Source organism: Pyrgilauda ruficollis, unplaced genomic scaffold, assembly GCF_017590135.1.
Source record: "Pyrgilauda ruficollis isolate IOZ18807 unplaced genomic scaffold, ASM1759013v1 scaffold44, whole genome shotgun sequence".
Taxonomy (NCBI): Eukaryota; Metazoa; Chordata; class Aves; order Passeriformes; family Passeridae; genus Pyrgilauda; species Pyrgilauda ruficollis.
Genome location: NW_024525934.1, coordinates 4,161,518 through 4,181,599, shown reverse-complemented (window position 1 = coordinate 4,181,599; position 20,082 = coordinate 4,161,518). Strand labels below are relative to the sequence as shown.

At 35.9% G+C, this 20,082-nt stretch overlaps 1 protein-coding gene across 2 annotated transcripts in view; it reads left to right on the top strand.

Moving 5' to 3' along the window:
• The window catches only part of NALCN (sodium leak channel, non-selective), a 214,728-nt gene that overhangs the window by 18,817 nt on the left and 175,829 nt on the right, over positions 1-20,082 (top strand). For both annotated transcript variants that reach the window (XM_041478293.1, XM_041478292.1), the window contains exons 3-5: positions 964-1,047; positions 2,485-2,624; positions 3,460-3,588. In XM_041478293.1, coding sequence (XP_041334227.1) covers positions 964-1,047; positions 2,485-2,624; positions 3,460-3,588 — 353 coding nt within the window. The remainder of the gene's footprint in view (positions 1-963; positions 1,048-2,484; positions 2,625-3,459; positions 3,589-20,082) is intronic.

The window sequence follows — 20,082 nt, the reverse complement described above, 5'->3', positions numbered from 1 at the left end:
GCTGTGTCATTTTCTGTGCCTGTGTTTCTACATGAATGGGATATCCACTTTCCTTAGGTGTATTTTTGTCTAATCTCCCTTTCAACAAGCTTCATCTTTCTACATGCATTTATTCTCCAACTTCCTCTGTGCTTCATGAGGTACACAAAGCTAACACTCAGCCATAATCTATCTAATAAATGTAGATATTTTTGAGTTCAGTGTTTGAAGTGAAGTGTCAGGCGTTAGCAGCCCAAGAAGGAAGTGTTTTTATAGCTTGCAGTTGAGGACCTGTGTCACATGTTGTCAGGAATGGTGTGGAACATGAGGATATTGAAACATGCAAACTGGAACAGAGGTTGAGAATAGTGCAGAATAAAGGAAACTGAGCTTGGATGCAGAAATCTTCATGCTGCCTTTTAGGAATGATCTCTGGATTGGACTGCCACCAAAATCATGTTCTGATGTTACAGTGGTTACTGTCAAGTGTTTTTGAAATAGTGAGGCTTCCCCAGAGCATGGAACATGATTAAAAACTTATGAAGAAATGAATGTAAAATGATACTGATTTAATTGAAACTGTTAAACAGTACTGAAATAATTGACTACCACAATACTAGATTGCCAGCATTTTACACTGATCTTCCTATGTAAATATTTTATAATGGGAAATACAATGGAAAGGTAAGTCCAGTGTTCATTTTTTGTGTGAATTTTGATTTATAGCAGTCTTTGTAACAGTTTTTTTGACATAAACTTAGAAATATTGTGCAAGAATGAAGTTAGTATTTATTTACCCACACAATATTTCCAGTATATTCTGATACAGATACTGGGCTTTTGGAGTCTTTCAAAAGTGGCCTTTTAAAAGTGCACAGGAAGAGCTGTGCACTTTTAAAGAGCTCTTCCAAGAGCTCTTATTTATGATGTTTGTAAGTTCTGACAATAAACAAAAATTAACCTCTTAGCTTTCCTTTCTTGTAGGGTGATAGCTCCTATGTAAAGGATCGTTGGTGTGTGTTTGATGGATTCATGGTCTTTTGTCTTTGGGTGTCACTGGTTTTACAGGTAATCATTTCACGTTCTTTTACAATGAATAGTCCCTTAATTGTGAAAACACTTGGCACAATCAAATAAATGTGAGTTGTGGAAGTAGGCTTGTACATGGATCAAATTGTTTTAAAAAAACATGCTGAATTCAACAGATTTATAATTGCACATTGCAGCATATCTACATTAGTAGTAGAATTTTTCTTGATTATTTTTTCTTATTTGATCTGAAGCTTGTTAACATAAACCCTGTGCAATCAGGAGGAGAAGGAGGATCTTCAGAGAGACATTTCTCTCTTACTCCACATGATAGTTGTGCTCATTTCCTTCCACTGCGTCCAGTAGGGTGCCATGGTGACTGGCTCAGGCACCTAAAAGGAGAATCATTCCAGTGGTAGATGTTTGCCATTCTGTAGTTGTAATGATATAGTGAGTGGAGTGGTTTCATGTAGTATCACTCATACCTAACAAAAAAATTTCTAAAACTCACGTTAAAGCACAGTGAAAAAAAAACCAAAACATTTGGAAACAGTTTGATAAACTTTTATGAAGAAGGGAACTTGGACATATTGCAAAAAATTGCAGTGTTAAGGTATAGGTGAAATTTTAAACAATCAGTCCCTAACTGCAGCAGGTTTTCTGGATAAGAACAGGTTGAAAACTCTGACATTGAGCTTACAATAGCATAAGGATTATAAAAGTTTTGTATTGATTGCTGTTAGGCACTTACAAAATTTCTGACAAATTTAAGACACATTGTAATTTTCTGCTTTTTGCACAGGGGAGACTTTGGTACACCTTGTACACATGCAGAATGAAGGTTGATTGTTACAGATAAGAACTGTACATTACCCAGTTTATGCATTGTCAGGTTCCCTCTCCATTTTCTCAGTACTTTGTGCAAACATTAAATCAATCAGTTACTCTCCGAGTGAGAGACAGGGATTAAAACAAGGTATTTGCACCCAATCATTCAGCTAAATACTCTATTGAGTGCATAACCTTGGCTGAAATTTATATTGTAAGTGGAGTCTAGGAGATGATGTACAATTTTGTCATGCACTTGGAATTAAATGGAGAATTTATAATCATGTTGCAATTCATAGGCAGTCTGTGTATATGTACTTTTATATCACAGTAAAAACCTTAGTGCCGTGCAATGTTAACAGATACTGATTGTCATATTGGAACTATATTAATACTTCCAGCAATTTTGTGGGAAACATGTGGGGTAGGACTGGTACAGAAACAGGCCATTAGGGTAATTTAGAAGTGAATGAAAGTATTTACAAATACTTTTCTTTTTAAATGTGTGGTAGAAATAAACTAAAGTAAGCCAAGATTGAAAAGGAAAATAAAAAACATGTATAGTATTAATACTTTCAAAAGCTCTGGAAGTGAACACAGGTGAAGGACAGGGTTTTCAAGACAAGCTACTGATTCTTTTATTTGTAGGTGTTTGAAATAGCTGAAATAGTTGACCAGATGTCACCTTGGGGCATGTTACGGATTCCACGACCACTCATTATGATTCGAGCATTCCGAATATATTTTCGTTTTGAGCTGCCAAGAACAAGGATAACAAATATCTTGAAGTAAGTAAGGCTGTTGTCTGAAAAATAACAAAGCTTATTTAAGTTTTGACTTGGAAGACTGACTGTGTAGTCAATCAATGACCCTTCGTGCTTAATGGGCATTTTCCTCCTGAGTTTTAGTTCTGGCCAGAAGATTGTTGTTATTTTCTATATTCAAGGAATCATCATGTTTTATAGAAAACAATCAGAACTTTCAAATGTTTAAATAAATTTTAAAGTATTTTTGCTAATAAATGTAGCCAGCAATCTTCAACCAATGGCAGTAAATTCTGTTCCATTAATATGGCCATTTAATAATCAAAGTGAATACCCTTGGTAGGGTAATACTTTTAAATAACATTACATGAGCATATGTAATATGCTGTATACACACCTGGCCATTCCAGGGTGTGTATACAGAGATGCAAGAGATGCAAAGAAACACGTGTAAGTGTGCTTGGTACAGCGTGTAATGGCAAAATACATGTCATGGTAATGTGAAAGAGTTTTTGGTCTTTATTCGGTATCAAGTTTATTTCATTACCGTATCTCATCTGTGTGAGTCATTAAATACTACTTTACAAAAGCCAGATTTTACACATGTTATTTGGGTGGTTTTTCCACCCTTTGCAGTTTTCAGCTGGTTTAATTACCCTGACTTAGGGGCTTATAAAAAAATCACAGCCCCCTTTTCTACTTGTGCACAGAGTGAGGGAACAGTTTTAAGGAGAAATGTTCTTCGGGATGAAATACTGCTCTCTTTGCTTGAGCATATTTTCTATTCTATAGATTCTGTTCTTTTCAGAGGAGGCTTCGCATTGCCTGTGCTTTCAGTGACTGTTTATCTTTTTGCCAGGCGTTCTGGAGAGCAAATATGGAGCGTTTCAATTTTCCTTCTGTTCTTTCTTCTCCTGTATGGGATTCTGGGAGTGCAGATGTTTGGAACTTTTACGTACCATTGTGTGACGGATGACACACAGCCAGGGTGAGTTCGCCTGTGCAGTCATGACGTGGGCCTGTTCATTCATTGCTTATGTTTTATTTTAGTTGGCATTAGTAGATGTAAAATGGACTTAATAGATTAAAAGCAGTCCAGCAAAATGCACTAAGGCAAATTGAGGAAACAAAAGTAGTAAGAATTATGAAAAATGCAAATTTTAACTTTGACTGAGAGATTACAATTTGTGGCATTTGGCTGCAGTCTGACTTAGGGGGCTGAGTGACTGTGTATGTTGGGTGGGGCAGGGAGGTGAAAGAGCAGGAAAGCAGAGGGGACTTTTAAGAAGAGCATTGCCACTTGTGGCCGACCTGGATCGCTGATGATTCATCAGCTTTTGCACTCTTCTATCTTTCTAGATTGTCTTTTGATGGGGCCAGACCTAAAGACACCGTAGAATCATAGAATCAAAGTTCAGGCTGGAAGGGACCTTTAACAGTAATCTAGTCCAACCTTCCTGCAATGAGCAGGGACTTCTTCAACTAGATCAGGTTGATCAGAGCTTCTATCCAACCTGACCTTGCATGTTTCCAGGGATGGGGCATCCACCACCTCTCTGGGCAACCTCTTCCAGTATCTCAGGCCCTTTCTGAATTAATAATTCTCTGCTACGTGATGCTCAGATTCAAAGACCCTTTTTTCCCCCAGCCTTTGCAAAATACTGATGATAAATATTTTATGCTGGTGACTGAGTATACATCATGTTCTTGACTCAACATGTACTTAATCACAAGATTACCTCGAAGTACAGTGTAGCCTCTTGAGTCACTGAGATGGCTCACAAAATCACAGATAATATGCTTACCTGTCCTGTTGAATTGAGGGTTTGACTGCATTCTTGAGTACCATTACATTGTGAGAATCTATTGCATCTGTTTCTTTGTTTGGTCCCTGTTCCTTTGGATATTGTTCCTTTGGATAGGGAGATATTGGCTCTGGAGTTGTGGCCTTTATTTTAGTCAAAATAGGATCCTTTTATTCCTGTTTTGAATTTGTCAGAACATAAAATTAATAGAGTAAGCATTGTAAGAAAGCAAAACACCACTTTATCTGCTAGTGAGCTGAATAAAATTTCTGATTGCAAAACTGTGTTAAAGCTTTTTCTAAAATATAACCTAAAAGCTATCAAATATAAAATTAGAAGTGGCAGATACAAAAAAGGTTATAAAATCATTTGAGAACATGCTAGACCAAATACCAAACTATGGTATTTTGTTAAATTAAAAAGAAAATTACTTTGTGACATTTTCCTAATTATATAATCAATAATATAGTAAAATATGGAGCTGATATTCATATACCTCATGCAGATATGTTCTTTCATTCTAACTATTCCTCTCTTTTTTAAGAGAAAATCTTTATAGCATGGATATTTTGACAGTTTCCTGTAGACATGGGAAAAAATTCTTTGTAAAAAATTTGCTTGTGGTAATGAGAAGGTCTGCAATTCTGTGAGTTATGGAATGTTGTTTAAAAAAACGAGTGGAATACACAATGCAGGAAAGATTGGACATCATGTAATTGCTTGTGTCACTGAATGTAACTTTTCCTTGAAATCAACAGAAAGAGATGAAATGTGACATAGTAATGTTTGCCATATGGAAATTTAATTTTGTAACTTTGGTGCTGCCCATAAAATTCTGTTAATTTTTTTCTACACTTGTTGGGCTGCTCTCTGAATAAGCATTTGTTTTTTGGGTTTTTTTTGATGGTATACAGAAACCCTTCAATTTTAGGTTTTTGAAAGGCTGGATTACAGAAAAACCTTAAAAAGGGACAAATATCCTGTGTATAGCCGTAACTCCTTTTTCTTTCAATATCATCAAGTATATGTTTTTAACTGTATAAGTATTAGAAATCTAATTTAAGTTACTTTTAAGGTACCTGGGATAGGCCCCTTCAGTAAGCAGTTAATCACTTTTGACATCTCCAGACCAGACATAATTTCATATGGGCTCCCATGATCGTGTATGATGACTACAGTTACATTGGACACCACTTTTTTCCCTGAAAGTGTTCCTCCAATTATTCTGATGAATGGTGCTCCTCCAAAGAACAACAAACTTTTTTCTTTGTTATTGACATGTGGATGTATACCTCAGTTTTGGCATACTACTCATTCCTACTCTGAAAATACTGATTTCCTTTTCTTGTCTGTAATACTCATCATTATATGTTGTGAAGATTTACACCTATTTGTCCCTGTTATAAATTTTGAGAAATGCAGTGCAGAAGCTCAGATTGGAGTTAGGGTGTGCCTTCTTCATGTAGATCAGGACTGGCCTTCCTGGAGTTAGCTCTGGAATCTATAATTCCCACCATGGGCTAGGAAAATAAATATAGAGAAAGAAATAATGGTTCTGGTGCAAAAAGAGGACAATATGGACAGATATTGGTCCAAAATATCGTTAGAAAGAAGGGGACATGTCACTTCTGAATCCAGGAAAGTTTAGTAGCTGGGATGTGATACAGCACAAAAGTATGAAAATTGCCTTGCCAAATTTTACTTTTGTCTTTGAGGTTCAGTTTCTCAATTTTACAATGAGGGTTGAGCATTCCTCTCAGAGGTTGAGTCTGTCTGTCTGTCTCTCTGTTTCAGGTGGCTCAGTTCCAGGCAATGGAGAGTGGCCAGAGTTGTCTGTACTTGTCCTTAAATAACCTCTGTCTTTAACAAGCCACAGCTGTAAATTTTCATAATTTTTTCAAACCAGATCCCGAGCTCCCAAGTCAAGATTAGAAAAATTAAAAGCATCCAATTAGTGACCACCTGTGAGAACTTTAATTTTAGGTATTTGCCTCTTATTATGCAGAACTCCATGGCAAGCAGGAAGGATAAAATCTTACCTTTGTGGTCAAGACTTGATCTATTTCTGACATTTTAGAAATCATTCTTAAGTCTACTGCCTTATGAATTATTATTATGAGGGAGTCAAGTTTCTTTTGAAAATGGTGTCTTAAAATCTTCCTGTTCTTTTTTATTTGAAAGGACGTGGTGTCTTCATCCGACATTTATTGCCTCTTTGACTGCAGCAAGTTCTTTTCTCTTTCCATCATTAACAATGCCCACACTGCCTGACCTCCTGTCTCCCCACCTCCTGAGTAATTTTCTGATGTTAGCTATGACAAACAAAAATACTGAAGTGAGCTAACCACAATCTGAGTTTTAATTCTGTCTGAGAAATCAGCAGAATCTGACTTGCTTACAAAGGCTGAAAAGTTTATTATTGTTGTTTGATAAGTCCTTTTTTCCTGTATTCTTACAATTGTCTTCCCTCTGAGGAACATTGTCTTCTTCTTATACAATTTTATTACTCTATTTCTTCATGATTATGACTTATATTTTTTCAACTATGCTGTAAAAACTTTTTCCTGATCATATCTCCAACCAATATATCTTTTCCTGTCAAGAATTTGTGTATTATGTGGATTTCCATAGAGTGGGTCTTCTTTAGTTGCTTAAAAGATGATGTGTTTGAAATATAAAATCCAATTATCTTGATAAATCTATATATTATAAACAATTTGACAGGTTTTTGGGGTTTTTTTTGGTTTTTTTTTGTTTTTTTGTTGGGTTTTTTGTTTGGTTTTTTTTGTTTGTTTGTTTGTTTGTTGTTTGGTTTTGGGGGTTTTTTTTGTTTGTTTTGGGGGTTTTTTGTTATATTTGAGATTAATTTCAGAGATATGCAATACAAGGTGAAAATAGTTGTGTTCCCAGATCTACTGTAATTTACTCTTGCTAACCTCCAGTATAGAAAAGGTACTTTCACACAGTATAGGAGAAAGAATTTTTTTCTAAATCAGTTCTGTAGCTACTTTTAGCTTTCTTTATTTTTACTCCCAAGATACATTTGACTACACAATAATTCCAAAGTGCATGATCAGTTTGTATGTATTCCACAACAGTAAATTTTCCTTTTGTAAATCTCAGTCTGCACTGGAGCTAAGGGAAAGGAAGCCTCATCAAAAGAGAAAAAGCTAATATGGATAACTACCATAAATGGTAGTACTTACCTGTTTATTTTCCCAAAGTCATTCTTTAAGGTGCCTTTTTTTTAACACTTTCAATAAGCTATAGGCTGAATATTTCTGTAGACTCATCTGCCTTGTCACCATGGCAGTCAATTTTAAATCCTTTGCAAATTTTCTTGTTTAAAGCAGGAGATGCCCAGGAAAAGAAGTAAGAAAAATAATTACTGAGTAATGGAAAGATCTAAGAGGCTTCTGGTCATCTTTCCATCTGTCTGTGGATAGGCCATGAAAATGTCAGAAAACAGCTTCAAAGACTCTGAAGCTGAAAGTTCACCACAATATCTAATAGAGGAAATAAATACAATTAAAAAGAACAAAAGGAATTTGAGATTCTGTGTTACATCAGCAGTGAGAAAGTAAGAATGAGTAATTAGGTTTCTGAGAAAGGGAAGAAATCAAAGCTCAAGCTCAAAAATCAATGTAATAGGACTTCTTTAACAGAGCACATTAATTTATTGATTTTAGTGAACAACCAGATCTGCTTTAATATTGTCTTCGGGACTTACTCACAGCCTCTCTTACTGGTAGCATGTCTCTAGTATAAACTCCTCAGGGACAAGAGAAATGGAAAAAAATTTACTTTTATAGGCCTGATGTTGTTTAAACCCCAACCAAAACCAATTAAAATACAGCATCAATCAAAAAAGGAAGTAATTCAGTTTAAATGGACTCATGTCAGAAGAATGGATGAGAGTGTTGATGTGGTGAACAGTATTGGTGCCCAGGAGAAAAAGTCTTCAGGAGCTGGGCTCTTGCACTTTCAGGGGGCATGTGATTTCTGAGCAGAAATCCTATTTTTTTATTAGAATTGTTATGCAGATAGTTACCCGAAGTGATTCATTTAACACAGATTTTACACTGTCTGTGTTTTTCCAGCTCAGTTTTAAACAAAAAGGTCACCTTTTAGTGATGGTCTAGAATGGAATGATGAGAACCCAATTACTTCAGCACCTGGTGGCTCAGTAATGGCATGTACTTGTGTGTATTAAGATAGGGAGCAGTTTAAGTTTACACAATTCTCCATCTCAGGGCAGACATGAAAGTTGATTGAATTTCTTCTCAGCCTGTCAATTTTTATGAGATTTTCTTAAGAATAAGTCGTTGGGAGTAAACTGGAGTGGATTTTATACATTATTGGGAAATTGGCTCACTATAAAGAATTTGAATAACATAATCTCCTCTTTGCTGTAGGGAAAGCTATATATTGAGCCACAAGATTTTTACCTTTTATTCGCTGTACAGAAATAACAACTGGTGAGTACTGAGCTTTCCACGGAAACCTGCAGGAGACCAGGATTCCAGAAGTCAGAGTGTCCTGCAGTGTATCACAGAATTGAGGGAAAGACCAGACATCCCCAGAAAAATGGAATCCCAAGAGTGATCTCCACTGAATCTGCCTGTTGTGTGGTTGGGTAGTGTTTGATTTCTTAAACATAAAGGAAGCTAGGAAAGTTCTGTTCTTTATATTGCAAGAGGAATCTAGGCAATTAATAGAGAAGGCTGTGGATGTCCTGACATTCACAGGTAAAATAGCAGTTACCACTGAGCAGTACATCTAATTTAATCTTGAAATGCTGTGCAAAAGAATCACTTCTAGATGTGCAAGCATTTATAAGGAATACTGAGAAAGAATTTTAAAAGAGATCTGTTTCCATCTTGTTTCAGTTCTCTTTCCATGAGTGATCTATTAAATACAGTTTTGAAAACCAGGGGGCTGCTTTCAGTTTTTTATTGTTGTCTGGAAGCAGAATGCAGTGCCGAAATTCTATTCCTCTCCCAATCCCTTGGATTAATGCAATTCAATAAGGCCTGGGAAATGCTGGAATATTCATCTATCCCGAGATATTTGTGAGCACACTGAAGCCTTCATCTCAGCTACTTTATTAGTTCTGAGAACTTGTGGAGAGTGGGTGGGAAGCAGGAAAACAGTAGAAGTCTAAAAAAAGGAGGAAGGAGACAGGACAAGAAAAGCTAGGGAAATGTATCTAGAATACTGTAGGCTTAACTTCCTTCCCTGAAAGAATTTTCTGTGACGAATTAACAAAATAAACTTTTGTAAGCAGTTGGGAGAAAACAAGGAAGTGAGTAGGAGCTAATGTGGATTTCTAAAGGAAAAACCATGTCAAACAAATATAATTGCCTATGGCAGCATAACAGCCATGTGAATTGAATGTCATATTTCTTTAGTTCAGAAAGACTTTGTAGCAATCTCACAGAACATTTTTGTAAGCTGGCAGAAGAAACATGGTTGAGGTGAAAGTAATCATAGAATAGGTCCAAAACTGCTTAAAAAACATGCTCAGTGAGATGCTATTAATGTCAGAACAGAAAGAACAGGGATCCACGTAAGTCTGCCATGTGCATTTTGGAGTTTCATTAACATCCTTCACGGTGGCACACTTAATTGCACTGAGGATGATGTGAGGTTGGGAAGAACTGCACATGTTTTGGAAGGCAAGATTAGAATTAAAATGGTCTTGAAAAATTGAAGAAATGCTCTGAAAAGTTGGATGAAAGGCAGCAGGGACAATGTACTGTTTAGGAAAAACCAGCTGTACAAATACAGCATAGTGAACCATGTGGAAAAGGTAGTTCTGCATAAAGTGATTTAGAAGCATAATGGAGGAACAGAGATCAACAGTACTGTGCTCTTGTAAAAACATAAAATTGTTGTATCCTACAATGTTATAGGTATCGTCTGGAAAGTGTCTAAAGGAGACAAGTATATATATAGAGAGAGAGCAGAGCTGATAAAGAGTGTTTAGAAGTGTTTTTAACTTTAAAAGAGTAGTGGACATATCACAGGTTTTGTGTGGATAGGCACTTTTGCACAGAGTAAGGGAATCTGGTCACTCTTTCTGTAATACACTAAAATGAGAAGTATATGTACAAAATTTCAGGATGAAAATTTCATGTTAGACGGGACATTAGAAAAAAAGTTTGCAGTGGTAAGTATAAAGTTGCACCTATTTCTTAGACAGGTTCCCAGTTTCACTCTTGAGGATCTTTAAAACAGCCTGTGGGAACTTGGGAAAAGTATAAATAGACTGGGGCAGAGAACTATATTTAATATCATATTGAGTGTTTGTATCCAACCTTATTTTTCTGTGATTTTATGTGGTCCCTCTTGACATAACAAAGGGTCAGGTATTTCTGTCCTGGGCATCTGAAGAGCAATTTGCCTTTGCTACATCCCTTTCAAAGGGAGACACATTGGAAGTGAGCCATCTTGGATGCAGAGCTATTGTACATTAGGACAAAGTGAGAGAGTGGCTTCCTGCAGTTTTTATTTTTCTCTCCCTTTGTGTACCAACTAAGGTGAGAGCCTATTCATGAATGTTCCAACTTCATTTTTCATCCTACCCCATATGGAATGTCCAAACCTCCCACCAAAACATGCTTTTTACTATCAGAGGTGCTATTATTAATTTATTTTTTGTTCCAGTTACATAAAATACGTTTGTACTCAATCTTTATATGTCTCCTATCACTGCTTTTTTAGCCACTTATTTAGTTGGTCCCTCACTCCCCTGCTCCCTCTCTCATGTAAGATAGAAGAGTTTTTAATAAATTTCAAGAAAAGCCCCCAAATCCAACATTTCTCCTTAGTGTAGAAGACCTGCCTCTATACTCAGTAAAGTACACTGTTTGTAATTGACACAAATGCATACCACATTCGCTCTTTTCCAGTGCCTAAAATACTTACCACCCTTCTGTCCCTGTTGTTGCAGGCTGTACTGGGTTCACGGATGTGTGATTTGACCAGTTTTGTTCACAAATTTGTACATCGCTGCCACTTTCTTCCTTTCAGCTCCTTGTCTTCATCTCCAGTTTGCCTCAAATAAAGTCTTAGCGTCTTCATGCCTTCTCCTTCTTAGGGGTGCCTGCCAAGGCAGCAGGAACAAGAGTCATTACCTGCTACAGTTTAGCCTTTTGTGCTGTCTGCCTCTCTTCTTGATTGTCATGGCCATTGCCCGGCGGCAGTATTAAAACTACAATCCAAACCAACTTCTTGTACACCTACCTGGCAGGTTAATGAGAAGGGCTTTTCAGCCGCTATTTGAGTACAAAGCTTTGGTTACAAACTGTCAATGCCTCATTTAATTTTTCTTCAGAGCTGGAGGTAGCCTGGAGACTTGAAGGCTAGACCAATTTGAGATTTTTTATTTGGGTCTCTTGGAAATCCAGCAATATTTTAGATCCCTGAAAAAGTTATTTGACCTTACTATAGGTCTTCAGCTGTGTACTTTAATGATACTTCTGCCTGCAATGCCCTAACAGAGAAGCCCTTTCACCAGATAAAACAGCAGTCCAGTTTTGGCAGTAAGTCTTCCTGCCTACTTTGAGTACCAGTCATGCTATCAAATGAAGATACTGAGCTGCTTTCTCCCAGCTAAAGTGAGAGCTTTGGCAGATGGGCCTTGTCAGATGTCCAGATACCAAATGGCCATCTGACAAGGCCATAGTTTTGTTTTTGAGCTAGCTGGATGATGTTGAAAATTTTTTCTTAGGTGCTCAGCCCCTTTTTCTGGGCTAAGTCACATCTCCTGCCATTTCCGATGTTTTTGACTGGTGTGTGTAAATGCATTTGATGAAGGCATCCTGTGTATGGTCTTTACACTTTGCAACACAACCTTTAGGAAGGAATTAGTTTTGCATGTAGTTCAGATTTGGATTCAGGGCAGTATTTTTTTGTCATGCTGAAGATCACCCTGTCTGGTGCCTAAGGAAAAAGTCTAGTGAGATAAAACTGCATGTTGCAGTGGTCCAAAGAAAGAGTCAGGAAAACCTTCCCCACTCATTGGTTGTAGCTAACTCTGCTTTATGGGTGAGGCATCCAAAAGTGCTTGTAAGCTTTGATGGAAGTAATTCCCACATGAACTTCAGTCTTGGGATTTTCAAATCCTACAGTGCAGATTATTGGCCTTGTGTTTTCCGTATAGTGGTTAGACAGCAATTTAGAAGATATTTTTCTGTATTTCATCCAGAGAACTCCAAATATATAACTTTGGATTTTTTTAAGTGGTTCTGAACATACTTTAAAATCTACTTGGTTACAGTCTTTAGCTTAGATTGTTATACAAATTTCAGTTCACGACTTTGCAATTTAAAAGACAAGAGAGGTGTTTTTTAATATTTCTTTTAAATTCTATAAATAAATGCTCTTTTGGATTATAATAGTACTATATGTATGAGATCACTTCAGCTTGTAAATAAGTCTAATTTAATATACCTCAGTGACATGCAGATTCATGCAAGCTAGCTGGATTTGATTTTAACTCTTGATTTTAACTGTTTATGTCCTGTGTATAGCACTTAGAGTGACAGGCTCCTTCATTGTGTCAATGCCATTAATTCATGTTGTTTTGATTCTTCTGAAACAAGTTTGCATTAGCATACATGTCATGCAATTGCCATTTGAATTCAGCTCTGTCAGGACAGACTGTTGCAGTCACAAAAATGGGGTGTCATAGAGTCGTTACGTCATGTGGAATTTGATGAAATCTCAAAATAGTACTGTTTGTGCAGGCTGCTTTATAAACAAATGCAAACTGGAACCTCTGACTTTTTTTTTTTTTTTGAGCTTTTTCTCTAGTGCTTGTATGTACATTTCAGCACTTTCCATAGGATATATTTCTTCTTTTACTCATTTTTTCTGTGGTGAACTTTAGTGACTTAGTTACTTTGAAAGGTAATGGCTGAGTAAGTTGAATTTAATTTCTTCTAATGCCAGTAGCAAGTGATCAAACCAATAGCTTGTCAAATTTGTGGAGTCCCTGCAACCATCCTGTTTTCATTTGGGCATTCTCATTTGATGCATGACACTGTTGCCTTTGTGTAACATAAGTGATCTGCCATCAGGACAGAATCATCTGACTTTAATATTAGCACGTTTGCTAGGAATCTAAATACGCTGAATTTCCTCTCCACCTGTCAGAGAGAGAAGGGTGCCTCAGGAGTGTGGATGAACCCACTGACCTTGGACCTCTGGAGATGTATTTCCTTCTCTCTGTCTTCATTGCCTAAAATGAGGTAGGGTAAGTCAGGACATTAGAGCTGCAGTCTTTATTTGTGCAGCTGCTTCTAGGGGTTCAGCAAAGAGGTGTTGGATCTTTGCACCCTGAAGTGTGAGATAAGGTTAATGATTTAATCTGTATCTGTTCAAAATTCCTGTGCAGTGAGTAGCAATAGAAGGAACATCAAAGGTACATTTTTAGATCCTAACTTAGGTCACATGTGAAATAAAAAAATACTAAAATCAAAATCAGACCCAACTTCACTCAGTATTGCTGGCTCACATCATGGGCAGTCTGATGTAATGGTGCCTTATTACTGAATATGGGCAGAAGAAGAAAGTGTGTAAGACCATTGCTTTCTTAATTTGTTGAATAAATATGTAAATAATTTTTGTCTTCTAAAATTGGCAAAAAAAACACTATCCAACTTCCATCCACAGACTCCAATTTAGACACTAAAAGATTGTGAAAACTGGCAAAAAAACCACCCAATACTGAAGCCTGAAAGTGAACACATAAATAGTGATTAAAAGATCTAAATTGAATTTCAAGATATTAAAACAGTCATTTACACTGGGAAAAATTACTGAAAGAAAATATATTAGCAGTAGTAAGATATTACAGTACCTGTATATTGAATTTAAGATTAAAAGTAACTATTGGATCATCTAGTCAGGCTTCAATTTGTTTCCCTTCTATGACACCTTACAGCTTGTGTCTGACTCTAGTGCATCTCCTAGGTTTGTATCTATTCTTGACTGGTTTGCATAAGAACAGTCATAAGCAATGGAACTTTTTGTTTCTTACAAAAACTATTTCACTGTTAAAAAATATTCCTAATTCATAATTTTAATTTGTCTGGCTTCAGCTGTTAGCTTTCTGTTCTTATTCTTGTTATAATTTTTTATGCCAGATTACACAGAACCTTAATTCCTAGTATTTTCTCTGTGTGAATCCACTTAGAACAATTGAAGCACCTTTCAATATGTTTTTCAATAAACTAACATTATTGAGCTCTTTTAGGTCTTTTACTGCAAACCATGTTCTTCAGTGTTATAATTTTCATTTTTTTTCTATGACTTCCTCAGTTTTTAAAATATTAAACTGTGATCAAAAACCTGTATGTAATACTAATCATAATATCGATGAGTTTCATATGCAGAGGAACATTAATTCATTATTGCTTTTGTGTGTACAGTCCGGGGAAGCAGTTTTTTCTTGCCATGATGTTATTAATATGAGAGGATGCCTTGTTATATCCCCTCATCTCAAATTTTGTGTGGCACCTATATTCTATAACACAGTATTTCCATCCTCTTATCCCTTTTAACTATAGGCCATAGGCCATAAGATTTGCTTTCAGTGATCCTGTCATTATAACCTTGCATTTGGCTGTATTAAAGCACATTTTAGGTTGTTTGATCAAGCTAACCAAGTAATTCTGATAACTTGTCATAATGCCTTGTTGTTATTTATGTTTCTATCCTTATTCGTATTTTCATATGTTTCTCCCTCATTGATTCTGGTAGATCATTGTGATCATTTCACTGGGAAGTATTTTTTGACATGTCAGTTAATCAGTTTTCAGCCCATTTAGCTGGTACTTTATTGATGCTATATAAGTGCCAGCTTTTTAATCAGTCGTGTGTTACTGAATGAATTGCTTTACAATGTCCAGGATAGGCAATTTTATTTGACAAATCTGTAATCTTACAAAAATCATGTTACTGTGATGAGAATTATTTTCTCTAAATCCATTCTGGCTGCCATTTATTATTTTAATGTTCTTTACTCTTTACCAATTAGACTTTTTATCAGCTTGCTCTTTCTTTTGTTTTGCTTGATGTTAGGCTAAGCACTTGGGCTGCTTTTTCTTTAAAAATTAATGGTACATTAGCATTCTTCTGGAATTTCCCTGCTATTTCAAGATTTATCAAAAATTAATGGAAGAGATGCCCTTGGTTATTTGGGCTTGTTGATTTGAATATAATTATCCCTAGCAGATGCTGTCTGGTATTCTCTTCAGTTGCTAATTCTTGATTAGTAGAATCTGTGTTTGCCAAGCTCAAATGTAAAATATGGAATGTTGCCAAAGCTTAAGCTTTGTGTTTATGTTGTTTGTAAAGCCATGAGTCCTTAAGCATGCCCTATCTTATCTTTCAATATGATAAAAGTAATGAATAGATATAAGAGAAAATCTGTTACCAGAAAGAGTTGAAAGCTTTATTGTTATAATTACAGATATAATTATGAGAAACATTAAATACACATGAAGATCTTGCACTTACAGTTTAAAAGATAACACAGATTTTGTTGTTGGATTAAAAACAGGAAACTGGCTTTGAAAGTATGGTACATGAAACTTCAAATTTGACTAAAAGTTAAACATTTAAAAATGACCCTCAGGAATACTTGGGATTACTAAGGTTATAAAACATCAGAGGAAGAATTTTGCCTAAACAAATGTGCAGTCCTTAAATCAGAGAGATACTCTCTGACATTTCTTTCGCTTTCACCAGTGATTTTGGATGACAGTTACTGGATTCTCTAGAACCTGTAATAGCTCCAGCAGCAGCATGGTTCTAAGTTGCCATCTCTTTCTGCGCAAATTAGAAGGTGTATCAGTAGAACTCAATTGCAGTATGGTGCCATTTCTCTGAAGTTAACAACCATGTATGTGTCTCACTGCAGCGACAGGAAAGTTCACTCACACTGAGTGTACATTGAAATAATTATGCCCAATCATATGATTTACTACTGCAAATTTTAGAAATATCAATATCAGTGATTTATTTGTTAATATTGTCCTTGTTAAGCTGAGGTCATAATGGGGTAATAATTATGAAAATAGTAAACAGAAGACTTTGTGAAAGAAAGCTGTTAAAATTATTATAGGACCATATTGTTATTATTCTAACAATTGTGCAGGATCAGCTGTTATTATTGTTAGGCCTGTAAAAAGAGCACTAGTGTAAGGAAGTAGTCTAGGAGCCATCTCTTAACAGCAGTTGTATGTGCAGATTTTCCCACTTAGAGACGAAAAAGAAGAAGGAGAAAAGTACTTGATTGGATGAGCGCACAAAGTATTAAGACATGGCTTTGGAAATAAGAGATAAATTTAAAAGGAAAAATCAAAGGAAATTTGCCTAGGTGCTTAGATTGTTTTCATGGCCACTATGCAACACCTTTCTCAGTTTTACTTTTTGCAAGGAATCGGGCAAAAAGCAAGCAATTTTCCATCTTGGCTTCCTGTCTTTCAAGTTCCCAGAGTTTCTGAAAACAAATGTAACTTGGAGTACTAAACAAAAATTCAAATATTTTTTACTACCTAATAGTATCATCAGGTGTATAGCAATTGCCATGAATTATCTGAGCCTTTAAGAGGATAAGTTCTAATTAGAAAAGTAATTTAAAACTTCCCTTCTGCACAATGTTTCTGTATAATATTGTCATAAGAATCTTAATCATATATTTTCTCATTCTTATTGATATAAAATTACAGCCATTAATTATAGTTACGCCATGAGTATTTTTTCTTTTTATCTCTGTAAATTCTCTTCCTTAAGGAAAGTCTTTTGCTTGGAGAACAAGATTATATGATCTATAACTGGCTGAAGGTACAAGGGGAAAACAAACGAAGGCTGATTACTTGGCTGATCATAGGAAGTGTAATTTTTTAGTAACTTGAAGGGTTTTTCACTTGATGCACTTACACATGGGCAGGCATTTGGTGTCATTGGTGTATCCAAGGTGCCCAAGTAGGACACAGGGCTCTCAGAGACCTGCGACCACCTAGATCAGCATCTAAATACTGAGGGCTACCATAAGGCATCCCCGAGGCAGCAGTAATTAGTGTGAGGAAAATATAATTGAGTTACAAGTTTTAGCTATTTGCATGGACTCAGTTATGGGAGGGAGCTTTAAATCCAGAGTGTGAAGTGTTGGTGACTAAACAACTTACTCTGTATTTGGTGTGAGAATCTGTTCTTTTGTATGATTCAATGAATTAGAAATATATTTGCAAAAAAGAAGTTTTTATTTGCTATCCTAGCAATTCGCATTTACAATATCAGATTTGTGACTTGAGAGGTTCCACTACCATTAATATACATCTATACATATTTTGCTTTTATATTTTGTTGTTTCAAAAAAAACTCCAAAACATTGTTAAAAACAGAATGCATAATTATGACACAGCTGACCTTACTTTCCCACTATGAATTCAGCTTGTAAATTGCATCTCATTTGATAAACTACTGATATAAGATAAAATTTAAAGCTTTAAAAAATAGGTTCATGGACGATAATAATTGTGTTGAATGGTGCAGGGAAGTTGTTTTATGGTAGTAGATCACCCTGATTTTCAGAATAAAGACAAATTAATTAGATATCATTGATCTATATATGTAAGAGAGCAGTGTATTAATATTGATCAGATAACTTGTCTAAAGTCAATGTAGAAACACAGTATTACTTAATCAGAAAGCATTTATTGAGAGATCCTAGCTCAGCATTCATTTTATTTGAGCTTCAGGAGCAAGGTCTTTGTAGCATGGAGTTCTCTGGATTTATTAAAATTTTATTGCTAGAGTCTCACTAGCTTGGTGTTTTTGCCTTGTTCTGGCAGTATGGCAAAGCAGAAGCACCTCTTCCAAAACACATAGGATTGGATTTTTTTTTCAGAATTGCATGTTCAGAGTTAGGCTTCTAGCAGAAGAAAAAATTATAATTCTTGATATCTAAAAGAAAAATCTTTTATCAATCATCTGATCTAAGCTTATTTCTGCATTAGTACTTTCTATACAGCAGTGTCCATTTTTTGTTTAGGTCTATCACCTTCTGAATTTGTTGCTTGACATTAAATCACAGTTATTGAGAGTAACCTTTAAAGTCTTCAGAACTGCATAATCTTTCTCTGTTCTCAAAGGTTTTTGTTATTCTTCATCATATGCTTGGTGTGATTTTGATGAAGCTGGATTCATAGGGTCCCCCAGGTCACTAATGAAAATGGATAGCACAGAACACAGTGCCAATTCCACTGAGCCCCAGTTAATGTATTGCTCCCTCTTTGGAAGCTGCATCATTGCTACTTATTTGCATCATGGTCTACCAGCTATTTTTTATGTCTGCTGTGATATTTTTAACATGCAATAGCTCTCCAGTCAGCAGCTGGGCAGTGCCTGGTTTTGTACAGGGACAGACATAGGGTGCCTTTTAACAAATACAGAAAATCCTTCAGCTCCAGTTAAGTCATTTCTACTTATTAACTTCTTTACCTAATCAACCATTTGAAGTTATTTTTTATTACCTTATCAATAAGTATACTACTTAGGTTTTGTTTTGGGTTTTTTTTTAGATTATCTGGAAACTGCACAAGAAGCTTTCTAATTTGGAATGGCTTTTCGGTGATATCTTAGAAAATTAATAGAATACCAGAATAAAAAAAATGCCTTTTTTTCTCCCATCTATATTTTCAGAGAAAGTCAGGCTAGCAGAAAACAGGAAGCTAGAATCTATCACTGTAATTTGTCTCTTAAGGTGTGAAAACCCCTCTTTGAAGAGCTGCTTTAATAAGTAGAAGGTGCTGAAAGAGGGATTGTTCTCACATGAGCACATGGTGGTTGAAAGACCAGTTTTGTAACAGATGCCATGGAAAACAGTCACTGTACTCCCAAGAGACATTCATGTCCTTCCTTTGGTATACATGCATATGTATGTAATCATAACATTCTTCAGGAACTCAAAACCATGTCAGAGCAACAGTTCTATGTCTTTTGCAACAATCTTGTTATTGAAAGATGCCTACCAAGTGAAGTGGAGTCCATTATCTCCTTCCCCATTCTTGGCATTCTTGTGGAGAACTAATTTCTCAGCTCGCCTGTTGGGTTGATACTGCACTTCACAGACACTGAATACTCTACACAGAAATATTGTTTGACTATAGGGATAAATTATTTCTTGTTCATAAATTTATTCAGGCAGTTTATCCTGTTCAGCAAGACATTTAAGCGCATTGCCTAATTGAACTTTTGAGATGCTTAAAACTAGTTACAGGCTGAATCAGTATCTCAGTACTTAGTTGACACTGAGTATGGCCAATGAAGGAATAAAATTTAAATAATTTTATATTGAAAACATCTGGTGATATTCTAGCCACTTCTAGATATCTGATATTCTCTAGTCCATGTGTACTAGTCTAGGCTTATTTACTGTCTTGAGGCAGAGCACAACTTGCCAAGGGATAGTGATCCAAAAAGGCCTGTATCTGTGCAGGTACTATAAGCAGAGACTCTTGAGTTTTAGCCTAAATCATACTCAGTGCTTGGAGACTGAGTGCTTTCCTTTCCTTCAAAAGGAGGTTAAATTAAAAAAATTATCAAAGTTTAAATGAAGCACTTAAATGAATGCTTTGTATTGCAGTGATTGAGAACCAGCA